Source organism: Neolamprologus brichardi, chromosome 1 (genome assembly GCF_056152115.1).
Source record: "Neolamprologus brichardi isolate AB-2024 chromosome 1, ASM5615211v1, whole genome shotgun sequence".
NCBI lineage: Eukaryota > Metazoa > Chordata > Actinopteri > Cichliformes > Cichlidae > Neolamprologus > Neolamprologus brichardi.
In genome coordinates, this window is record NC_142104.1 from 42,689,213 (window position 1) to 42,708,322 (window position 19,110).

Sequence of the window (19,110 nt, forward strand, 5' to 3'; positions counted from 1 at the left end):
CTTTTTTTGACAATATTTGCTGTTTGTGGGACACACTACTAAAAATATAAAAAGCATACAGTACGTACTTGAGATGGAACATTTTAACAACAAAAGTATAGATAACCCCTCTCCCCTCCCAAAATGGTTTGTTCCAGCTCGCCTCTCCCCTGCTCTGGCGCCCTTTCTGCCAGAGCGATGGCGTCTGAGACGCAGCGGAGCGGAGGTGGAAGCGCCTGCCTTAAAACAGGACATATTAGCTGCATTTAACCCTAAGTTACTCTTTATATAGTTAGGTAGGAGTCAGGCCATGTTTCTTTTTAGCTGAAAAACATTACACCAGGTAACCTGCTGTGTTGAAAACGTGTTTTCCGGCGATGTTTCTACCCTACAATCCGTCCTGCTCTGTAGTAAAATCAGCGATACTTGACCGTCTTGTTGCTCCCATTGAAATGTATACAGCCTATTTAAAATCTAAAACGTAACATTATCTGTAGCCTGCTGTTGTTACCACTGTCCTGTTTGAAAAGGAGAGAAGCTGCTTATTTTGTCATATGTGCCGATATTAAACCCAAAGTACTTACTAGCTAACTGACTGGATTCCTATTAACCTTATAACTGCTGTTGTGTGTGTGTGTGTGTGTGTGTGTGTGTGTGTGTGTGTGTGTGTGTGTGTGTGCAGAGAGACAGCCAGGTTCATAATGGATATGAGGAAGTTTTTTCAAAAAAGGAGCCACATTCAGGTAAACGTGTAAGATCAAATGATCCATCAATAAAGGATAATGTTGGATCAGTGTTTCAATATTTATATCCTTTATTAGATGTTCATGTGGTTTGGTTATTTGCCTTTTGGTTAAAAGTAAACTGAGAGAGGACTTTTTTATTAGTGATCTTAATAGTATTGTTTTTAATCTAATTGAATACAATCTATTTGTGTATGATTGTCAGTCCAAAGAGGGAGAGAGGAAAGAGGAGAACATGAGGAGAAAGTACAAGTTCAGGAAGAACCAGGTAAGAAAACAGACAGGGAACAGTGACAGGCACAACACAAACTGTTAAACTGGCAAAGAGAAAACTTTTTGAAGCTCAAGAGTGAGGCTGGTGCCATCCCAGATATGTTAACATTGTACAATCTTCTGGATAATCAGATCTTCACCACACTGAAAACTGTTATTCAGGTTGCCCTAACAAACCCAGTTAGCAGCTGTAGCTGTGAGAGGTCTTTTAGTGTCTTGAGTCAGCTCCATACCTGGCTGAGAAGGACCATGGGTCAAAGCAGACTCCAGCACCTGGCTGTGCTGCGAGTCTGCGACAAAGGATAAAAGAAAAGAAAAACTCTGCAGAGCCATATTAGTATCTGCAGTAAACATCTTTTCATACGTTGTACCAGAGGCCAAGGTGTCTCCATTTTTCTAATTTTGTAATAATATTTTGTACACTTCAAGGACTCTTCTGTTTTTGGAGTGTATTTTTATGTATCTGTATTGTATTATACAAACACTTTAAAAGTGAATCTCTGTCCAAAAAATGCACTCAGTTTACTTTTTACTCACTGTGAGCATCATTCATTATTCTCCTCAGTAATTAAGGTTAGGATATGTTTTTTATTCCAATCCATTCTTCAGCATTTAAATAACCTTGATCAGATTTGATGGTTTTGTTACAGACTTTACAAAAAAGTGTTTTGCTTTTCTTTCACAAATGTGGGATTAAATTGTGTTAAAATGTACAAAACAGTGATGTCATGTTTTGTGACGAGGACCCAGGCACAGACAGACTTGATGAATTTACGAATCTTATCATTTATTTCATTTACAAACACAGGTCTAACTTGAGTTTCACACAGTTTTTATTAGAAAACAATCAAATTGTTAAATGCTTAAAGTACACAAACTGTCAGAAATCTGCACCGTCAGGAACAGAAATTTATTTGTTGATTAACCCTCCGAGGTCTAAAGCCCACGTTGTGCACATCAACATCACAGATTTGTACAAATAAAGTTGATAACAAAGACATGTTAAATATTAAGTTGCCATAGCGATGCCTCCAGGGAAAAATGAGGGAGCAGAGCAAGAATGAGACCATATTAGTGGATATATGTTTGATAACTTTGCCTAACAACCATAAAGAAATGTTTTATATTTTGTGTGTTATTGAGCTTTAATCCTGCATGAAGGCCAAGATGAATCTCTTAGAGTAGAACTTTACAGGAACTATTAGAATAAATAAAAATAATAACACATTGACTGCTTTAGTCTTTTAGATTCACTTCTGTCTGTTTTTTTTGTCTCCATTTAAAAGATATCAAACTCTGAGCAAAGAACTTGATGTAAAAAGAATCTCTGCACATTCCACAGTCTTTGCTGCTAAAGTGACATCACAGCATTTAAGCATGTTTTGAATGAAAACATCAGCATATGAACACAAAACTGAAGAGACACTGCAGCCGTATGAAAGCAGACCACTATTTAGTGACATTTCGACGTTTCCCTGAGGATTAACTGCTCTGTAATTTACCAAGAACTAAAGTAAGCTCAAATTTCAGTTTCTAAACTTAAGATCATTTACTTAAATATATAAAGCCTGATTTTCCTGCCTGCCAGGACAGTATTTATGTACTTTACATTGTACAAGACTAGACTATAGTTTCCATCATAGAGAGGATGATGTGGATCTATTATTCAGGAAAACAAATGAAGACTTAACTGATGTAATATTTGACAAATTATACATAAATGAGAAAATGTTCTTAATCATATCTGAGTAACAGAAGCTCTTTTTAACACAATTATTTCTGAGATTGTTTTGTTCATTAAGGAAAATAGAGAAGACTTTTGTTCTCAAACAAACTATTAGAATTTCTGAGAAACTGAGGCTGCGTCCACATGTACACGGCTGTTTTTGAAAGCGCAGCTTTGTCTCTGCATTTGGGCCTTTCGTCCACACCTAAACAGCAGATTGAGTCACTGAAAGGTGAGATTTTTAAAAACTCCTGCCAGGGTGGAGATTTTTGAAAATGACGTTTTTGTGTTTAGGTGTGGACGAGGAAAACGGACATTTACTCAGGCAATGTCAAAAGTGTGCGCCGCTGTTGACGCCACGCTGTGGCCACGTTAGTGTTTACATGAGATCAATTTCTACAATGGCGGATGTAGACAACATACTGTGTCTGTTAATCTTAGTATCTGCAGGTTTTACACGCTGACATATACACACACAGTTACTGCGCCTCCATTTAGAAACACAGAGGCATCAGACGTGGCTTCTACATTCAAAACAGTCGGTTTGGAATAAATGTAATTTAAAAAAATGACATTTATGTATGCTGTATGCATTTTGTCCATTTCAAAGTTGTGAGTCTGTTCCAGCCAAAAAGCTGTCTTTAGTTATTAACATTTGAAACGATGAAGGCACGTGAAAGTAACACAAAATTAGCTGCTTTTCCAGAAAAAGACAAAAACTTTTCAGAAGTACGTAAGGTTTTGTGAGGTTTTCCCACCCAGGCTTCTAGACTTCTGATTGGCCAGCATTTCTACACGGTTAAGATTTGGCGTGTTCTTGACAGCGTTTCACTTTGTTTTTAGCGTTTACATGTGGAAGAAGATATTTTCTCAAAACTGCACATGTGGACTGCATTTTTTTTTTTTTTAAACGAAAAAGGAAAACGTGCGTTTTCAAACATAGCCGTGTACGTTCGGACGCAGCCTGAAGTCATCACAAAAAAAGCAAATTCTCTGAACATTCTGAGTTGAGGTTTACTGATCATTGTTGTTTTGTGTTCCTTGTAGTCAAAATGAGTGGAATAGGAGATGGATTCCAAAATTACCGTAATGGTAAGCACATGTGCTCAGTCTTGAAATTGATGAAAAACAGATTTTCAGCAGATAGTTATGAATGCTAATTAAAAGATTAAATGATCTTGCAGACCGGCAGGTTACCCCACAAAGGTTTTCAGGTGGAGATCGGGAACATGCTAATGAACCAGTTAACCAACCAGCTAATGATCCAGTTAATGAACCAGTTGATGGACCAGCTAACCGACCAGCTAACGAAGATATTGGTGGACTCCGGGGCTACGTGGTCGATCTTTATCTTGCTCTTCGTGATATTGGTCGGAGGCTGGATGCGCTAGTAGCTTCAGTATTGAATCAATATGACGATTACCTTTACGATGACGATTACAATGTCAACAATCGAAATATTAATGTGAGGGACAATAATGCCAATGTTGACAACAATGTCAACATTCAAAATATTAATGTGAGGGACAATAATGCTAATGTTGACAACAATGTCAACATTCAAAATATTAATGTGAGGGACAATAATGCCAATGTTGACAACAATGAGCAGCATGAGGATCACAATGCTGTTGTTGTTGGTGGCATTGAAAATGAGGATTCTGATGAGGCATTTGAAGACTGTGAGGATGTTCACCAGTACATCCCAGAAGAGGATCCTCAGCCAGGTGTTTCCAGGAGGAGGTCTAGAGAGATGGATGAAGAAGACGTGGAACCAAACAAAAGAATCAGATGGAGCGAGGAGTTTTCTGATGATGACTCTGAATTCTTCTCTGCTTCTGACACTGATAGCGTGGGCTGTCCTCATGCTGGTAATATTGCCGATGAGGACATCAATCAGCAGGTAACAGAAGAAGAACCGCAGCCTGGTGGATCCACGAAAAGGTCCAGAGAGGAAGATGTTGATGAAGAAGGTCGTAATAGCAAAAAATCCAGGCTTGCACACTCTGATTCGGGGACCAGCTCAGCTGTGTACGACCACTCTGAGAGCAGCAGTGATGGACTTTTTGAAGATGCGCACGAAGAGCTTGACAACCATGAAGCTGGAGGCTTGAGGAAGCGTTCCCGAGAGGATTTTGAGGAAGAAGAGGAATACTTGCCTGTGTGCAAATTTCGGAGGTGTTCAAATGAGTCCACCAGCAGCAGTGATGAAGACTAAGACTATTTCGACGGGTTTCTTCAGTATCCTTTTAGTAGGCTGATGGCCTACTCAGGTGACCCTGAATCCTCCATGCTGCAATAAGCTGGGCATACACTGTGCTGCGATTTTTTTCAGTCGCGTTATTCAGCTCCTGCTCAAACTGATTGACTCGCAGGGGTGAGAAGTTTGTGCCGTGGCTTGTGTCCAGATCACACGCCGCACCGCCGTTCTACTCCGTCTTTTCACTCTCATTTCTGCGTTTGCGCGTGCGCAGTGTGAGACGCTGCGGTGACACCCTCAGGACGACCGACAGGATTTCAAACAGGTTTGATTTTCTTACGAGCAAACAATTGATGATCGGGAGCTGGTCGTGAGGCGTTAATCGCTTCTCGTTACCCCATGTAGACGATGCACGACACACGATCAAGGCCAAACTCGGGACGATGCCCAAAACGGTCGCACGACTGAAAAAAATCGGCTCAAAATGGGCCAAAAATCGCACAGTGTATGCCCAGCATTAGGCTGCCGGGGGATTCCCATGATGCACTGGGTGCTTCTTCTTCACCCACTATGTTTAATAGACCTCTCTGCACTGAATGGTACTTGTTATTAACCTCTGTCTCTCTTCCACAGCATGTCTTTATCCTGTTTTCCTTGCCCCTCCCCAACCGGTCGCAGCAGATGGCCGCCCCTCCCTGAGCCTGGTTCTGCCGGAGGTTTCTTCCTGTTAAAAGGGAGTTTTTCCTTCCCACTGTCGCCAAAGTGCTTGCTCATAGGGGGTCATATGATTGTTGGGGTTTTCTTTGTAAGTATACCTTACAATATAAAGCGCCTTGAGGTGACTGTTGCTGTCATTTGGCGCTCTATAAATAAAATTTTAAAGCGCTTTGAGGGGTCCCGAAAAGCGCTATATAAATGCAATCCATCATTATTATTATTATTATTAAAATTGAATTAAAAATTGAATAGATGTCACTGTGATGATTTCTTCCCTCCATAGAAAGCTTAGACCCAAATGCAGATTCAATGCACATGGTTAAACTATTTATGAGACTTTGTTTAAAGAGAGGGAATGGAGAACGTGGCTCGAGCTAGGAGTGTCAGCAGAGAGCAGGAACCAGAGGAAAAGCTATCGAGAGACTGAACACCTGGCTCCTGATGGGAACAATCCAACGGGAATTCTGCAACAGAGGGAGAAGAAGTTGAAGTTGAAAGATTTACGCTGTGTCACATGAAAATATTCCTTTGCAGCATTTGATTGAAAATAATTACTTTGATTCCATCACATCTTAAATGAATAGTGCTGGACGGGTAAAGGAGTTTGAGGGTAGGATGAGTATGTTGGCAGAGGAGATCTAAACACAGGGAAAACAAGGTTAAACACAGGGAAGCAGCAAGCCAGAACTGGAACAGAGGTGAAGCTAGTTACCACTGGAGATGGCAGAACAAACTGGCGAGGAGTAGCAGGCAGCGCTGGTTTAAGAAGCCCTCCTGCTGATTGTTTGCAGATGAGGCCCAGGTGAGATGCTGGAAACTCCACCTCTGAAGTGTGGACACAGAATCCCGATTCCAAGTGGAAAAGCCCCTCAGACACTTCCATGGTGCATGACAAGAAGGATGAGAAAGCATTCATTGTCCATCCATCCGTCCGTCAGCGTAATGCCTAAAAGTTTATTCAGATGTAAATATATTACATTTTTAAATAAAGATCATCAGTGTTTTTAATGACACTGCATGTCATTCATGTGTCTCTATTGGACAGTGTTGTAGAAGTTACAGAAGACAGGAAGCAGTTCCAGCTTGGCCTGACGTTTGATCACTAGTGATGTGCGATACCACTGATTTCCTTTCCGATCCAATACCAAGTAAAATTCAGGATGGTATCGACGTTACTGATCCGATACTTTGTACAAAAACTTTACTCTTTTATTGTATCTCAAATTATAGCGTCATAATCATTACAGGACATCAGATTACTTGTTCTTATCACTTAATAATGCAGAGTTCATCATATAGAAATAAAAACAACTGAAGCTGTGCTATTTGAACATGTTGCCTGCCTGCAGCACTAAAGGACTCCGTGAGAGACATCTGTCTTGTAGCATCACCTGGCTGAATGATGGTCTCTTATACTGATGCTTCACAGAGGTTTTATTGGAAAGGTTTTTATTGAAACATTCAGTGAAGACACCGTAAGAGCTAGGAGCAAAACAAAACCAGCAATATTAATACCATAACATCAAAGGAAACAAATTTCTCCTGCTCACATATAGCATATACATCAAATTTACATCACTCAATTTATTATATCACCTCACTAACTTACAACTACACATAAAGGTCAAGGTTAACAACATAAACTCTATTAAACGACATTTTGATTGCATGTAACTTATTCCGTTAAAGGAAACATTAACAAACCTTGTGCCACTGTCAGCCAGGTACTAATTGGCAAAGGAAACGTACATATTTTTCACTTTAAGGCACACTATTTACCATATCCCAAAAGAAACATTACTAACAGCCCTTTAACGGTTTTGCGCCAGTTTCCTGTTTCAAAATAAAAGCATGGATTTCAAAATAAAACCGAAGTGCCTTTCAAACAAACGTAAAAATTGTTACCGCGCCAGATCCGCGGTCCCGAACCGTAGTAAGGAAACCTCTGGCAGTTACTTGAAAGTTCCGTAACTGGCTCGTAGCCGGCAACAGCTTACTATACAGGTCAACTCCGCTAGCAAAAAGATCGAAGGAGGCGTAGGAAACTGCTTCACCGAACTTTATTTCTTCTCCAAGGCACGAACACCGCGTACAGTGGGCTGAAACAGTCTACTCACAGCGAGCATCGCCGACACAACTCTGGCTGTCGAGGGAGTTATTATATTCCTTTTATTTATTTCCTTTCCGTCTCTTCTGTAGCTAACCGTTACTTTTTCTTCTTCTCCGCTCTCTCTCCACACACCCACACACGGCAGTCCCGCTACACACATTCCAAAATACATTTCCCATCAGGCTTCACCCTTAAAGGGCCAAGCCTGTAACAAAATATTTACCAAATTTACCGGCTGTTTGTGGATGTAAAACACGTGCACACATGACTCCAGTTACGCTCAGCCATTGTTGTGAGTGCGCACGCCAGAGGCTGCCACACATTTATACAGCCGTATTTCACACATGACTATAAAAGGCGGGAGAGGGAGTAGTTCTTTCCAATGTAGACAATCCGAATGATCGTTTCTTTCCACTGTGTTCCTGTTTATGAAAAACTACAATTTTACCCAAAATGATTAAAATATTGATATTTTAATTTTGATGTTTCCACATCTGGACTTTCTGTTGCTGCTGTGAAACTTTCTTTGAAGTGGCTCATCAAAGTTGTAATTGATAATCAATTCCCACACAATGTGAGAATCCAATCAATTTGTTTATCAGGGGAAAGGTGTGATTTTTTTAGGACACAGGAGCCTAACATTAACCGGTTTAATCTTAGCTTATTTCCATAAGAAGAAAAACATACTGAGAAAGAGATCACCAAAATATACATGTACAAATGTGAAACGGTCATATGTAGTGTGAAAGAGCTATTTGACATCTTTAACCTCCTAGGACCTGCCGTCCACATATGTGGACATCACAGTTGCGATACGTGTGGCAAAAATGTGAGGTGTTGTGGTCACACTAGGGAGACATTCAAAAAGGTTGTTGTGTAGGGGGATAAATACATTTTACAGTGTTTATTTATCGGATAAAATACGTTAAATGTCCGGAAACAGCGGGGGTGTCCAAATTCAGAGGCTGCTTCCACCTGAGGACCCGGCCTTCGCGGTCTGAAGAAAGCCGGGTAGTACGTCACGAGCTCCCTCGGTGGAGTGAAACTGCCGTCTGCTCCTTGCTATCTAACATATAACCGGGCGCTGACGTAAACTCTCGACCGTCTCACACTTCTGTTTAATCAGTTTTCTGTTTGACGTTTATTCAGCTGTGTGAAAACCCCGGAGGAACCCTCCTGAGGGATTAATAAAGATAAATTTAATTTAATCTAATCTAATAACTTTAATCTCAGCCAAACTGATTTACTCACGAACAAATAAAACACTGAAAAAGCCGAACAATAACATTTTAAGTTAGAAGTTTACACAGCTACATTCTCACCTGAAAATATGTTAAAAGGTTTTTTTGCGACCCAGAAAGAGAAATAAGAGTAATATTAAAACTAAGCAGCTGCCGTCATTGTTGGAAACAAGTACTCTGATGTCCTGTAATCATTATGATGCTATAATTTGAGATACAATAAATAAAATAAGTTTTTGTACAAAGTATCGGATCAGTATCGTCGATACCTCCCTGAATATTACTTGGTATCGGATCAGAAAGGAAATCAGTGGTATCGCACATCACTACTGAAAACCCAGAAGGGAAACTGACCTTACTGCTTCCTTTAAGCATCTAGAAGCTGCTTGACATCTTTACAGATCTTTCTATATCTTTCAAAACTGTCTATAATATTTCTTTACAAATACATATTACATATTGTAATTTTGTTGTTAATTCATCTTTGCATCTGATAGGAGAATCCCTCCCTATTATGATTTCAGTTTCATCGCTGGACGAAGCTTCAAAGATTTTCATTCATGCCACCAGCATTCTCTATATCCAAACTATTGCGGCTCCTCCAGCCAGCGGCCGCGGCAGGCTAAACACGAGGACACAGATGACGCGCAACAGTAAACACATGAGATACACATCTGTACTATGTGCTACTTTTATTCCACATACAACTGTCCACTATACAAATCAGCACACGGGCTCAAACCATTAAACAAATGCACAGACTGCACAAATAACTGCACCATTTACTATGCCAAATTACAACATTGGCCTGTTGCATAACTTAGTGCATAAGTTTACATAAACCATCAAGTTACAGTCAAAAATGCATCAAAATGATTCAAGCTGCGCTCAACAGAAGGTTTCGCCTCATGCTCACCCTACCTTTCTGCTCATCAACATCAGGTGAGTGCAACCACATTTATCACCTAACACACCCATGAGTCACGCCCCACACCCGTGCACCAATACAGTGAGTGCATTTAAACCAACCCACTTAATCAAAAAAGGAACAACTCATATGACTCCTACACAAACTACTGCCTAACACATAGATTAAGTCAAACATCTTTCTCATCAGTTCTTTGGAAACAACAGAATGACTTCAAGGCGTTGCCGTGCATTTGTGTATTATGTTGGGTTGCATGGTAGCAGGGGCGATTGTAGGATCAGAGCTTTGGGGGTGCTGCACACCCAGAGAGCTGCCCATCCAGGCAAGGTAAACTGTACTCGTCACGATGAGACTTCTTCCCTGTCTCTGTCAGTCCCTGCATCCTTAAATGTCTCCAGTTGTCCTGAGTTCCCTCTGTTCCTCCCTGTCCTCATCGTCTGTTGTATTCATCTCCATTATCAGTCATCATAATTTTACCATCTCTGTGTAAGTCTGCAAATTTCTTTATTAAATCATGAGATTCTTAAATTCATCAAGTCTGTCTGTGCCTGGGTCCTCGTCACAAAACATGACATCACTGTTTTGTACATTTTAACACAATTTAATCCCACATTTGTGAAAGAAAAGCAAAACACTTTTTTGAAAAGTCTGTAACAAAACCATCAAATCTGATCAAGGTTATTTAAATGCTGAAGAATGGATTGGAATAAAAAACATATCCTAACCTTAATTACTGAGGAGAATAATGAATGATGCTCACAGTGAGTAAAAAGTAAACTGAGTGCATTTTTTGGACAGAGATTCACTTTTAAAGTGTTTGTATAATACAATACAGATACATAAAAATACACTCCAAAAATAGAAGAGTCCTTGAAATGTACAAAATATTATTACAAAATTAGAAAAATGGAGACACCTTGGCCTCTGGTACAACGTATGAAAAGATGTTTAGTGCAGATACTAATATGGCTCTGCAGAGTTTTTCTTTTCTTTTATCCTTTGTCGCCTCAGGTTGGCAAATCTGTCTGTCACATTTTGGTGTTCAAGTCTCTCAAGCATCTTTCTCAACTGACATCACAGCCTGGTGCTGGAGTCTGCTTTGACCCATGGTCCTTCTCAGCCAGGTATGGAGCTGACTCAAGACACTAAAAGACCTCTCACAGCTACAGCTGCTAACTGGGTTTGTTAGGGCAACCTGAATAACAGTTTTCAGTGTGGGGAAGATCTGATTATCCAGAAGATTGTACAATGTTAACATATCTGGGACGGCACCAGCCTCACTCTTGAGCTTCAAAAAGTTTTTTCTTTGCCAGTTTAACAGTTTGTGTTGTGCCTGTCACTGTTCCCTGTCTGTTTTCTTACCTGGTTCTTCCTGAACTTGTAGTTTCTCCTCATGTTCTCCTCTTTCCTCTCTCCCTCTTTGGACTGACAATCATACACAAATAGATTATATTCAATTAGATTAAAAACAATACTATTAAGATCACTAATAAAAAAGTCCTCTCTCAGTTTACTTTCAACCAAAAGACAAATAACCAAACCACATGAACATCTAATAAAGGATATAAATATGAAACACTGATCCAACATTATCCTTTATTGATGGATCATTTGATCTTACACGTTTACCTGAATGTGGCTCCTTTTTTGAAAAAACTTCCTCATATCCATTATGAACCTGGCTGTCTCTCTACACACACACACACACACACACACACACACACACACAACAGCAGTTATAAGGTTAATGGGAATCCAGTCAGTTAGCTAGTAAGTACTTTGGGTTTAATATCGGCACATATGACAAAATAAGCAGCTTCTCTCCTTTTCAAACAGGACAGTGGTAACAACAGCAGGCTACAGATAATGTTACGTTTTAGATTTTAAATAGGCTGTATACATTTCAATGGGAGCAACAAGACGGTCAAGTATGCTGATTTTACTACAGAGCAGGACGGATTGTAGGGTAGAAACATCGCCGGAAAACACGTTTTCAACACAGCAGGTTACCTGGTGTAATGTTTTTCAGCTAAAATGAAACATGGCCTGACTCCTACCCAACTATATAAAGAGTAACTTAGGGTTAAATGCAGCTAATATGTCCTGTTTTAAGGCAGGCGCTTCCACCTCCGCTCCGCTGCGTCTCAGACACAGTGTTGCCAACTCCCCAGTAAAGAAAATCGCTATTGGCTGTCCTAAAAGTCGCCAGAAGTCGCTAAATGACGTCATTGCCTAATTTGCATAATTGGTCATGGTAATATAATTGTAACCTACGTTGTTGGAGAGAGAAATAACATCGTGGAAGAGACATAAAGTGAGTAAAAAACCGTCCTAAATGCATTTAGAGTTTATTTAGAACTACGAATTAAATTTATTTTAGCAATAATTGTTTTTTTGTAATGTCTCAATTCCAACCCTGCTCCTTTACCCGGGCTTGGACCGGCAAAAGTGACCTGAAATAGGCACTCTGGTGGAGTTACTTTGTGTGTGTGTGTGTGTGTGTGTGTGTTTGTTTTAAACCTGATCCACAAAACAGCATCACAGTAAAAGAAGAACTGACTGCGTTACAGTCAGTGCGGGAGCAGCGGCTTCCCTCATGCGCGATTCATTTGCAGTTCGGATGCACAGGTGTGAACATCTCCTGCCCTGATAGCAGTTGGGGGAGGACTATCCTCCACCTGTGAGCGCTTTGGCACGGGCGAGGTGCCCACGGCAGCACCGCTGCTTGTTGAGAGTAAGAGCCATACACGCTTTCACGTCAAAAAGACGTCATAAATAAGTCTCCAATAACACCAGATTTGTCGCTAGTCGCTTTTTAGAAAAAAAGTCGCTAAGGGGGTCTGAAAACTCGCTAAATATAGTGACAAAGTCGCTAAGTTGGCAACACTGCTCAGACACCGTCGCTCTGGCAGAAAGGGCGCCAGAGCAGGGGAGAGGCGAGCTGGAACAAACCATTTTGGGAGGGGAGAGGGGTTATCTATACTTTTGTTGTTAAAATGTTCCATCTCAAGTACGTACTGTATGCTTTTTATATTTTTAGTAGTGTGTCCCACAAACAGCAAATATTGTCAAAAAAGTAAGAAATCTTTGGGGGTGCTTTGATTCTGAAGCACCCCAAAAATGGGCTAAAATCGCCCCTGGATCTGACACTGGTAAGTGATCTAATATGCTAGAAATTTAATTCGTAGTTATAAATAAATTCTAAATGCATTTAGGACGTTTTTTACTCACTTTATGTCTCTTCCACGATGTTATTTCTCTCTCCAACAACGTAGGTTACAATTACATTAGCATGACCAATTATGCAAATTAGGCGATGACGTCATTTAGCGTCATCTAGCGACTTTTAGGACAGCCAATAGCGATTTTCCTTGCTGAGGAGTTGGCAACACTGATGCTACCTCTTCTCAGGTATCAAAAGCATTTTGTTGTTTTCATTTTTGTTAGGGTGCCTGGGTCGTCGACCCAGAGTTTTCAGTTTTGCATTATTATTGAACTTTGATTTTAATATTCTTAGTTTCTTTGTTAGTGTTCTGTTTTCTGTCTGTGTTCCTTAGTTGCTGTCTCCCCTGTCTGCTGTATCCCCTTGTCAAGTCCGCGTCTCTGTGTTATGTTTCCTGTTTTACTTTATAAAACGTCCGTGTCTCAGATTATTGTATCAGGTTTTGCTTCCCTTGTCTCGTTAAACGTGATTTGCCTCAGCCGTGTTCCCCTCCTGTTTCCCATTCCCTGATTGCTCCCTTTGTGTATTTAAGTCCTGTGTTTTCCTTTGTCTGTGTCGTGATTGCCATCATCCCGCACTGTGTTCAGCCAGCCAGCCGTCTGTATTTCCAGTTTAGCCAGTTTTCTGTTTTTTGCCATCCACCATTAAAGGTGCATTTGAGTTCACCTTTTTGCTCCATGTGTCTGCACTTTGGGTCCACCACTCCTGCCTTCACATGATAGAAGATCGCGACCGGAACATGGACCCCGCAGACCTTTTCATTTTGGAGTTAGATGCTGAGATGGAAAGGCTGGTTAAATTGCTGGACCGCATATGTAAGTGGTCACCAGGTGTTACTCTAAGGAGGGAAATCCTCCAAAAAAAAAAAAAACCAGATAGAGCAGTGGAGCAGCCAAAGGAATAGAACAGTATAAAACTGTATTTCTAAAATATAATTTATTACACAAAACGGTTTAAAAGCAATTAAAACAGCCCTGGCCAGAGAGAACACACAGTAAAAACCAATAAAACATAAACACTAAAAGTCAGGTGGCATCAGCCACAGCATTAACATCAGGTAAAATTGGAGCGGGCAAGGAAAACCCGGCGGCGCACAGTCTTCACATGAAAATTTTTGGTTGTTGGAGAGTTTGTTGCAGGGCTCCACTGTCAGGTGGAGGCACTGGAAGTACACGGACAGACATTTGCAGCACCATAAATCACACTTTAGGAAGTTCAGTGGCTGTTGAGAAAAATATTCAGAAGATCTCTTTGACCACACTATTTAATTTGTCTATTTAATTTATAAAATACCAAACTTTTGTATGGAACTTTTTAAAAATTATTTTAACAAATTGGTTTTAGTCATAGGTATTTTTCCACAACAGTGAACACTGAAGTAGGAATAACAGATTTTTTTCCTGAGATTATTTCTGATGCAGTTGAATCTCATGTTATAGGGTTCGAAATAACTGCCCACCATCACTCAGCGCGATAGTGTTTGATCCTGATGGTAATCAAGTGAGATGCAGAGTAGTTCAAGTACAAATGACTGTCAGTCTCCACAGTGGTTTCTCTTTTGATCAGGTAAACATATACACATTTACAGAAACTGTTTTTTCCTTACTTTAAAACAAATCCTTCCTTTGCCTGCTAGGCCTCCTCTAATCTTACTCTCACTCTTCTTCTTCTTCTGTGGCCTAACCAAAGTGTACCTAATGATGCACTTTGTGTTCAGAGATTTACAAAACTCTGATTTAGAACGGTATTTGAATGATTGAGTTTAGCAGTTTGAAGTTATGTTGCTGATACATGAGCTCCGTGTTTTCAGACTTGTGTGCACTGTGCAATTTTTGTGTGTGTGTAAAATTGGGAAAAATAAATTCTGTACATAAAGGGAATAGTAAGTGGTGTGGATCACAAGACTGTCAATCAGGACGCAGCATTTGGAAGTTTTTTGTGTTGCATTTTGCTTTCACTCTGTTGTTTACTGATACACACCCTGTGAAGTAGTCAGACTCGAACGTCAAGGAAGGTGGTAGGTGTGGAGATCAGAAAATTATTTTACTGTTACTATTCATAACCATTATTATTACTATTGCATTACTTATCATTTATCATTATCATTTCATCAAAGCATTTATTGAAGCTGTTGATGTTACATTAAAGTCTGTATTTCAGGTGTTAGCATAATTACATAATAATCTTTCATTGCAGCTGCAACTGTAATCATGTTATACACATTGCATTTTTGTGCTAATTAAAGAGTTGAAGCTCGGTCAGTTAATTGATGATGGTCAGAAGCTTTGGGCGGCGCGACGTCCGCCCGATCAATTGAGAAATTCATCGAGCTATGAAAGAATTGCATACAATACACCACATATAACCTGTAAACAGAATACAGGCCTGTGTGCACTCAGCAACCTGCTGCATTGGAGTTTGCCTGGTAACAGATGACTCAGAATAGGTCATGCACTGAGGTCAAGACACACATAGGCTGCCTGTACACACATACACAGTATATAGACTTGTTTTGCTCGAAACTGCAAAGTTGTTTTTCCTGCATACGTGACAGTTTAGTTCCACAGATAAGTGAAGTGCAGTAAGTGAAATAACAGGAAGCATCTGGCGGTGGCGGAGGAACAGAGGAAGGAACTGTTCTTTTTTGAATGTGTCCAATGTTGAGGATTACTGGAACTGATGCACCTTATCTATCTGCTTGGATGCACAAGGGGCGTTATAGTTCCTGATACCCTGATGTTATAAATACGAGTGCTCGTTTATTGTTCTGGGGAGATCGATGCTATTTGTATGCCAGAGCTCGTCTCCACCACACTTGTGTGTAAATAAAATCATTGTTTTGACGCACAATGGACCTCCAGTCGTTTGTCTCTCACCTCAAAATAAGAATCAGGACATAGGGAAGCAGACTATGCAGACATTTCAGGTTTCCAAGGTGAGCAATTTATTTACAGTGAACTTAATTTAATGTAACTTAACAAAACTTCCTCCCCAAATCAACTCTATTAACAAAACTCAACATAACATGGCTCTGGTAACACAGCTCTCCTCTCTCCTGCATCTGGTAGAGACTGGCTTTAAATAGGGCCATCAATTTCCCTCCAATTGCCCAGCCAGTACCACTCACTCAACTGAGGGATCTAAAACTCTACACAGATTATCTAAAAACACAAAACCTCTACACACTTCTAATATGCACATTTACACAACTAAATGGCAGTATTAATGAAAGGAAAAACATTCAACAAGTCCCTTTAAACCTTAACACAAACAAAAGGAAGCATCTCTATGGAAAAAGAAACCCCTCCACTTGGTTTGACCTGCTGATGTCATATGTGACATCATCAGGACTTTAAAATGAGGAAATGCCAGGCGGGCGTGTCCCCACACCTGACCCTCATGAAGACTGAAAAGACAAACAAAGTAAGTATGAACAAATGACTTAATCTGTAACATAATAAAATATAAAGAAACATGTAACTGAGTATTTGTCTTAATTTGCGGAATGCCTGATTTGCCGGCAACAGAACGCTTACACAAACAAACCCGACAAACAGCAAATCACAGCAAATACATAGAAACAGAATAATGTGTACAATGTGCAAAAAAAAAAAAAAAGGTAAACACATATGGACAAATGGAGATCATTGCAACTGCTCCTCCACTTTGTCACACACCCTGTTAGGTGACATTTTCTGTCTTGTTCCTACAACACTCATCAGTTTTGTAAAGTTAAATTACAAAATATAACATAACAACTTAAACATTACTTTCTTTTCTTTTTTCTATTTTTGCCTGTCCCGTTTGGTTCTTCAGACAACGATTCTGAATTGCTAAAGGCCAGGAAAGATGCCCAACGGATGTATTTTTTCAAATGGACCAATATAGCAATGCCATATTGGTCCACTTGATCCATATGTATTATTATTGTTTATTTTATTTTATTTTAAGTTATTACAAATTGGACAGACAATTAGACAGAAAGAGAGAGAAAGAAAAACAGAGGGAAGGGGGGACAGTGAGAGAAGACACTGAGGAAATCTGTTGGATCACCGGTTAAAAGAAGAAAAACGAAAACAAGCAACAAGAGAAGAACACAATACAGAGATCAAAGCAATGACCTAGACAGTGTAAGTAACAGTCAATACTAAATATTGAATGTTATTGAGCAACACACAAGACCGACAGCGCACGATGTGCTTTAAGGTAGCAGCTAAGGAAGATCTAGTTTGTCTGTGAGCAACCGTGTGCACACCTGTGTGTGTGAGCACGCTTGAGTTCAAAAGGTTTATCCTTGTAACAATCTGCTGGTGGGGGAGGGTGTCCCCAGAGCATGAAGCAGACATGGAGGAGACCCAGGCGGCCAGGCCTGGACACCCACAGGCCCCCCCAGTGTGCGAAAGCTAAAATGAGCTTAAAATAACGGGGCTACGTGCGGTGATGCTAGCGTTAGCCATGTTAGCACGTTATCTTCAACAGGTGGTCAGACTGAGTAAACAGGCACTCAGTCAGACGTTGGGCTCTCCGTTTCGCTGCAGGGTCCCTTCATTCTTCACATATCCGTGTCGAGCCGAGTAAATCCCGAGGCTGAACGACCTTTGTACAAGCACACAGGCTTCTTAGCTGGGCGAAGCTATGAGCTAGAAAAATCCAGGCTGGCAGACAGCCTGTGTCTGACCAACCAATCAGAGAGCTCCTTACATCCCACGGTGTGGCTAATTTGAATAGCAGCAGGATTTTTAAAATGAAGTTGTTAATCCAACTGCTAATCCACATGTTAATCCCTGAGCGAACAGGAAAGGGAAATGGTTTTTGAAATGCAGTTTATTAAAGTGCAATTCGAAAATGTTTTTTGAAATGAAGACTTAAAAAGCATTTTAAAAATCAGTTTATTAAATTGGAATTAAAAAAGGAATTTACAAATGCACATTTCTCCATAAGGAGGACCACCGGAGAGGCAACCGCGCCACCTTCCTGGAAAGAGCTGAGGAGAGCCCCAGACATGAGGTCACCCAGCAGCCACGGAGCAGAAGCCACAAGGGGCTGCAGTGACGAGCCCGCAGGCCCTGCCAGCAGCCAGCAGCCGCCGGGAGTGAGCCGGGTACATTAAACATTACTCTTAATTAAAAAGCTAAATTGAAATGCATAACAGGACGTTTGTTTGAGTTACATGGGAATTTTCAGGTCCCTAGGAAACTGCAGTACTGAGAACAGAGAGTGTAATTGTGGGAGTTGCTTAGTTAACAAAAGGCCGTGCACCTGGTGTGGTAGGCCTTTATCTTGCTCAATGAATGGGGTCAATTCAAGACATTCCTCTAAGCCATGTGCCGTAAATGTACTATTGTTAAAGGATATTTTTTAGGTTTGGTCAGTCCTGAATGTTTTGCTGTAGTAGGCGTTGGTGTGTTACAGGGAAAGCTCCAGGCCAGATCAGTCACTATAGCTGATTAACTGACAGCTTGAGAGCTGGATGTTTTCTTTAGAGATCTATCATAAACTTTAAAAGAAACAAAAAAAACAAAAACAAATTGGTGTTAATGAAGTACCATTTGACCCACTGTGTCATTTTCCTTGTTAAAACACTTCCTCAGGAATCGCTTGTAGGTGCCTGAACTGTGGGGATTGTTTTTGATAATTATTGAGCAGCTTTTGTTGCATTAGTTTAATGTAATTACGGTAGTGTAATTTTTTTGTATTAACATTATATGTGATTCTAAATGTTCATTATTTGATCAAAGAACAAATGTGTGTTTCACTGAGAGCGTACCCAGTGATTAAAAATATTAACTGAAATTAAAATATGTAAATCACCAGATTAACTGAAGAAATTGCTGTTTATTGGTATATTTTTATGATCTTGGGATTTTTTTAATCACCACATCATAAATTCTCTGACGTATGTGGTATAATTGGGATAATTCTGATAATTTTCTGTGAAATAAGAGTCATATGACCTATGAAAGGCCCCTC

At 40.2% G+C, this 19,110-nt stretch overlaps 1 protein-coding gene and 1 long non-coding RNA gene across 5 annotated transcripts; one reads left to right on the plus strand and one right to left on the minus strand.

Annotated features, from left to right (window-relative positions):
• Window positions 1–89: 89 nt before the first annotated feature.
• On the plus strand, window positions 90–5,887 carry LOC148106515 (uncharacterized). 4 transcript variants are annotated; one of them, XM_087842642.1, is made up of 5 exons: window positions 90–322; window positions 662–722; window positions 928–990; window positions 3,769–3,813; window positions 3,906–5,887. In XM_087842642.1, the coding sequence occupies exons 4-5, from the start codon at window positions 3,774–3,776 to the stop codon at window positions 4,937–4,939; spliced, it is 1,074 nt and encodes a 357-aa protein (XP_087698768.1). In that variant the 5' UTR covers window positions 90–322; window positions 662–722; window positions 928–990; window positions 3,769–3,773; the 3' UTR covers window positions 4,940–5,887. The 4 variants fall into 4 exon arrangements, with proteins under 4 accessions (XP_087698768.1, XP_087698774.1, XP_087698780.1 ...); XM_087842648.1 differs by lacking the exon at window positions 90–322 and having other exon boundaries at window positions 619–722; XM_087842658.1 differs by lacking the exons at window positions 90–322; window positions 662–722; window positions 928–990 and adding exons at window positions 1,699–1,715; window positions 1,746–2,508.
• LOC148106516 (uncharacterized) lies at window positions 2,770–7,913 on the minus strand. The gene is made up of 4 exons (XR_015719202.1): window positions 7,756–7,913; window positions 6,351–6,584; window positions 6,194–6,276; window positions 2,770–6,102 (listed from the first exon to the last, which is right to left on the minus strand). It is a non-coding gene; the product is annotated as an uncharacterized LOC148106516 (long non-coding RNA).
• Window positions 7,914–19,110: the final 11,197 nt, after the last annotated feature.

Bases quoted from the DNA above. Each gene is read 5' to 3' on its own strand.
- LOC148106515 (XM_087842642.1), top strand. From the start codon at position 3,774: ATGAGTGGAATAGGAGATGGATTCCAAAATTACCGTAATG. The intron at 3,814-3,905 runs GTAAGCACATGT...ATGATCTTGCAG, and splicing joins ATTCCAAAATTACCGTAATG to ACCGGCAGGTTACCCCACAA.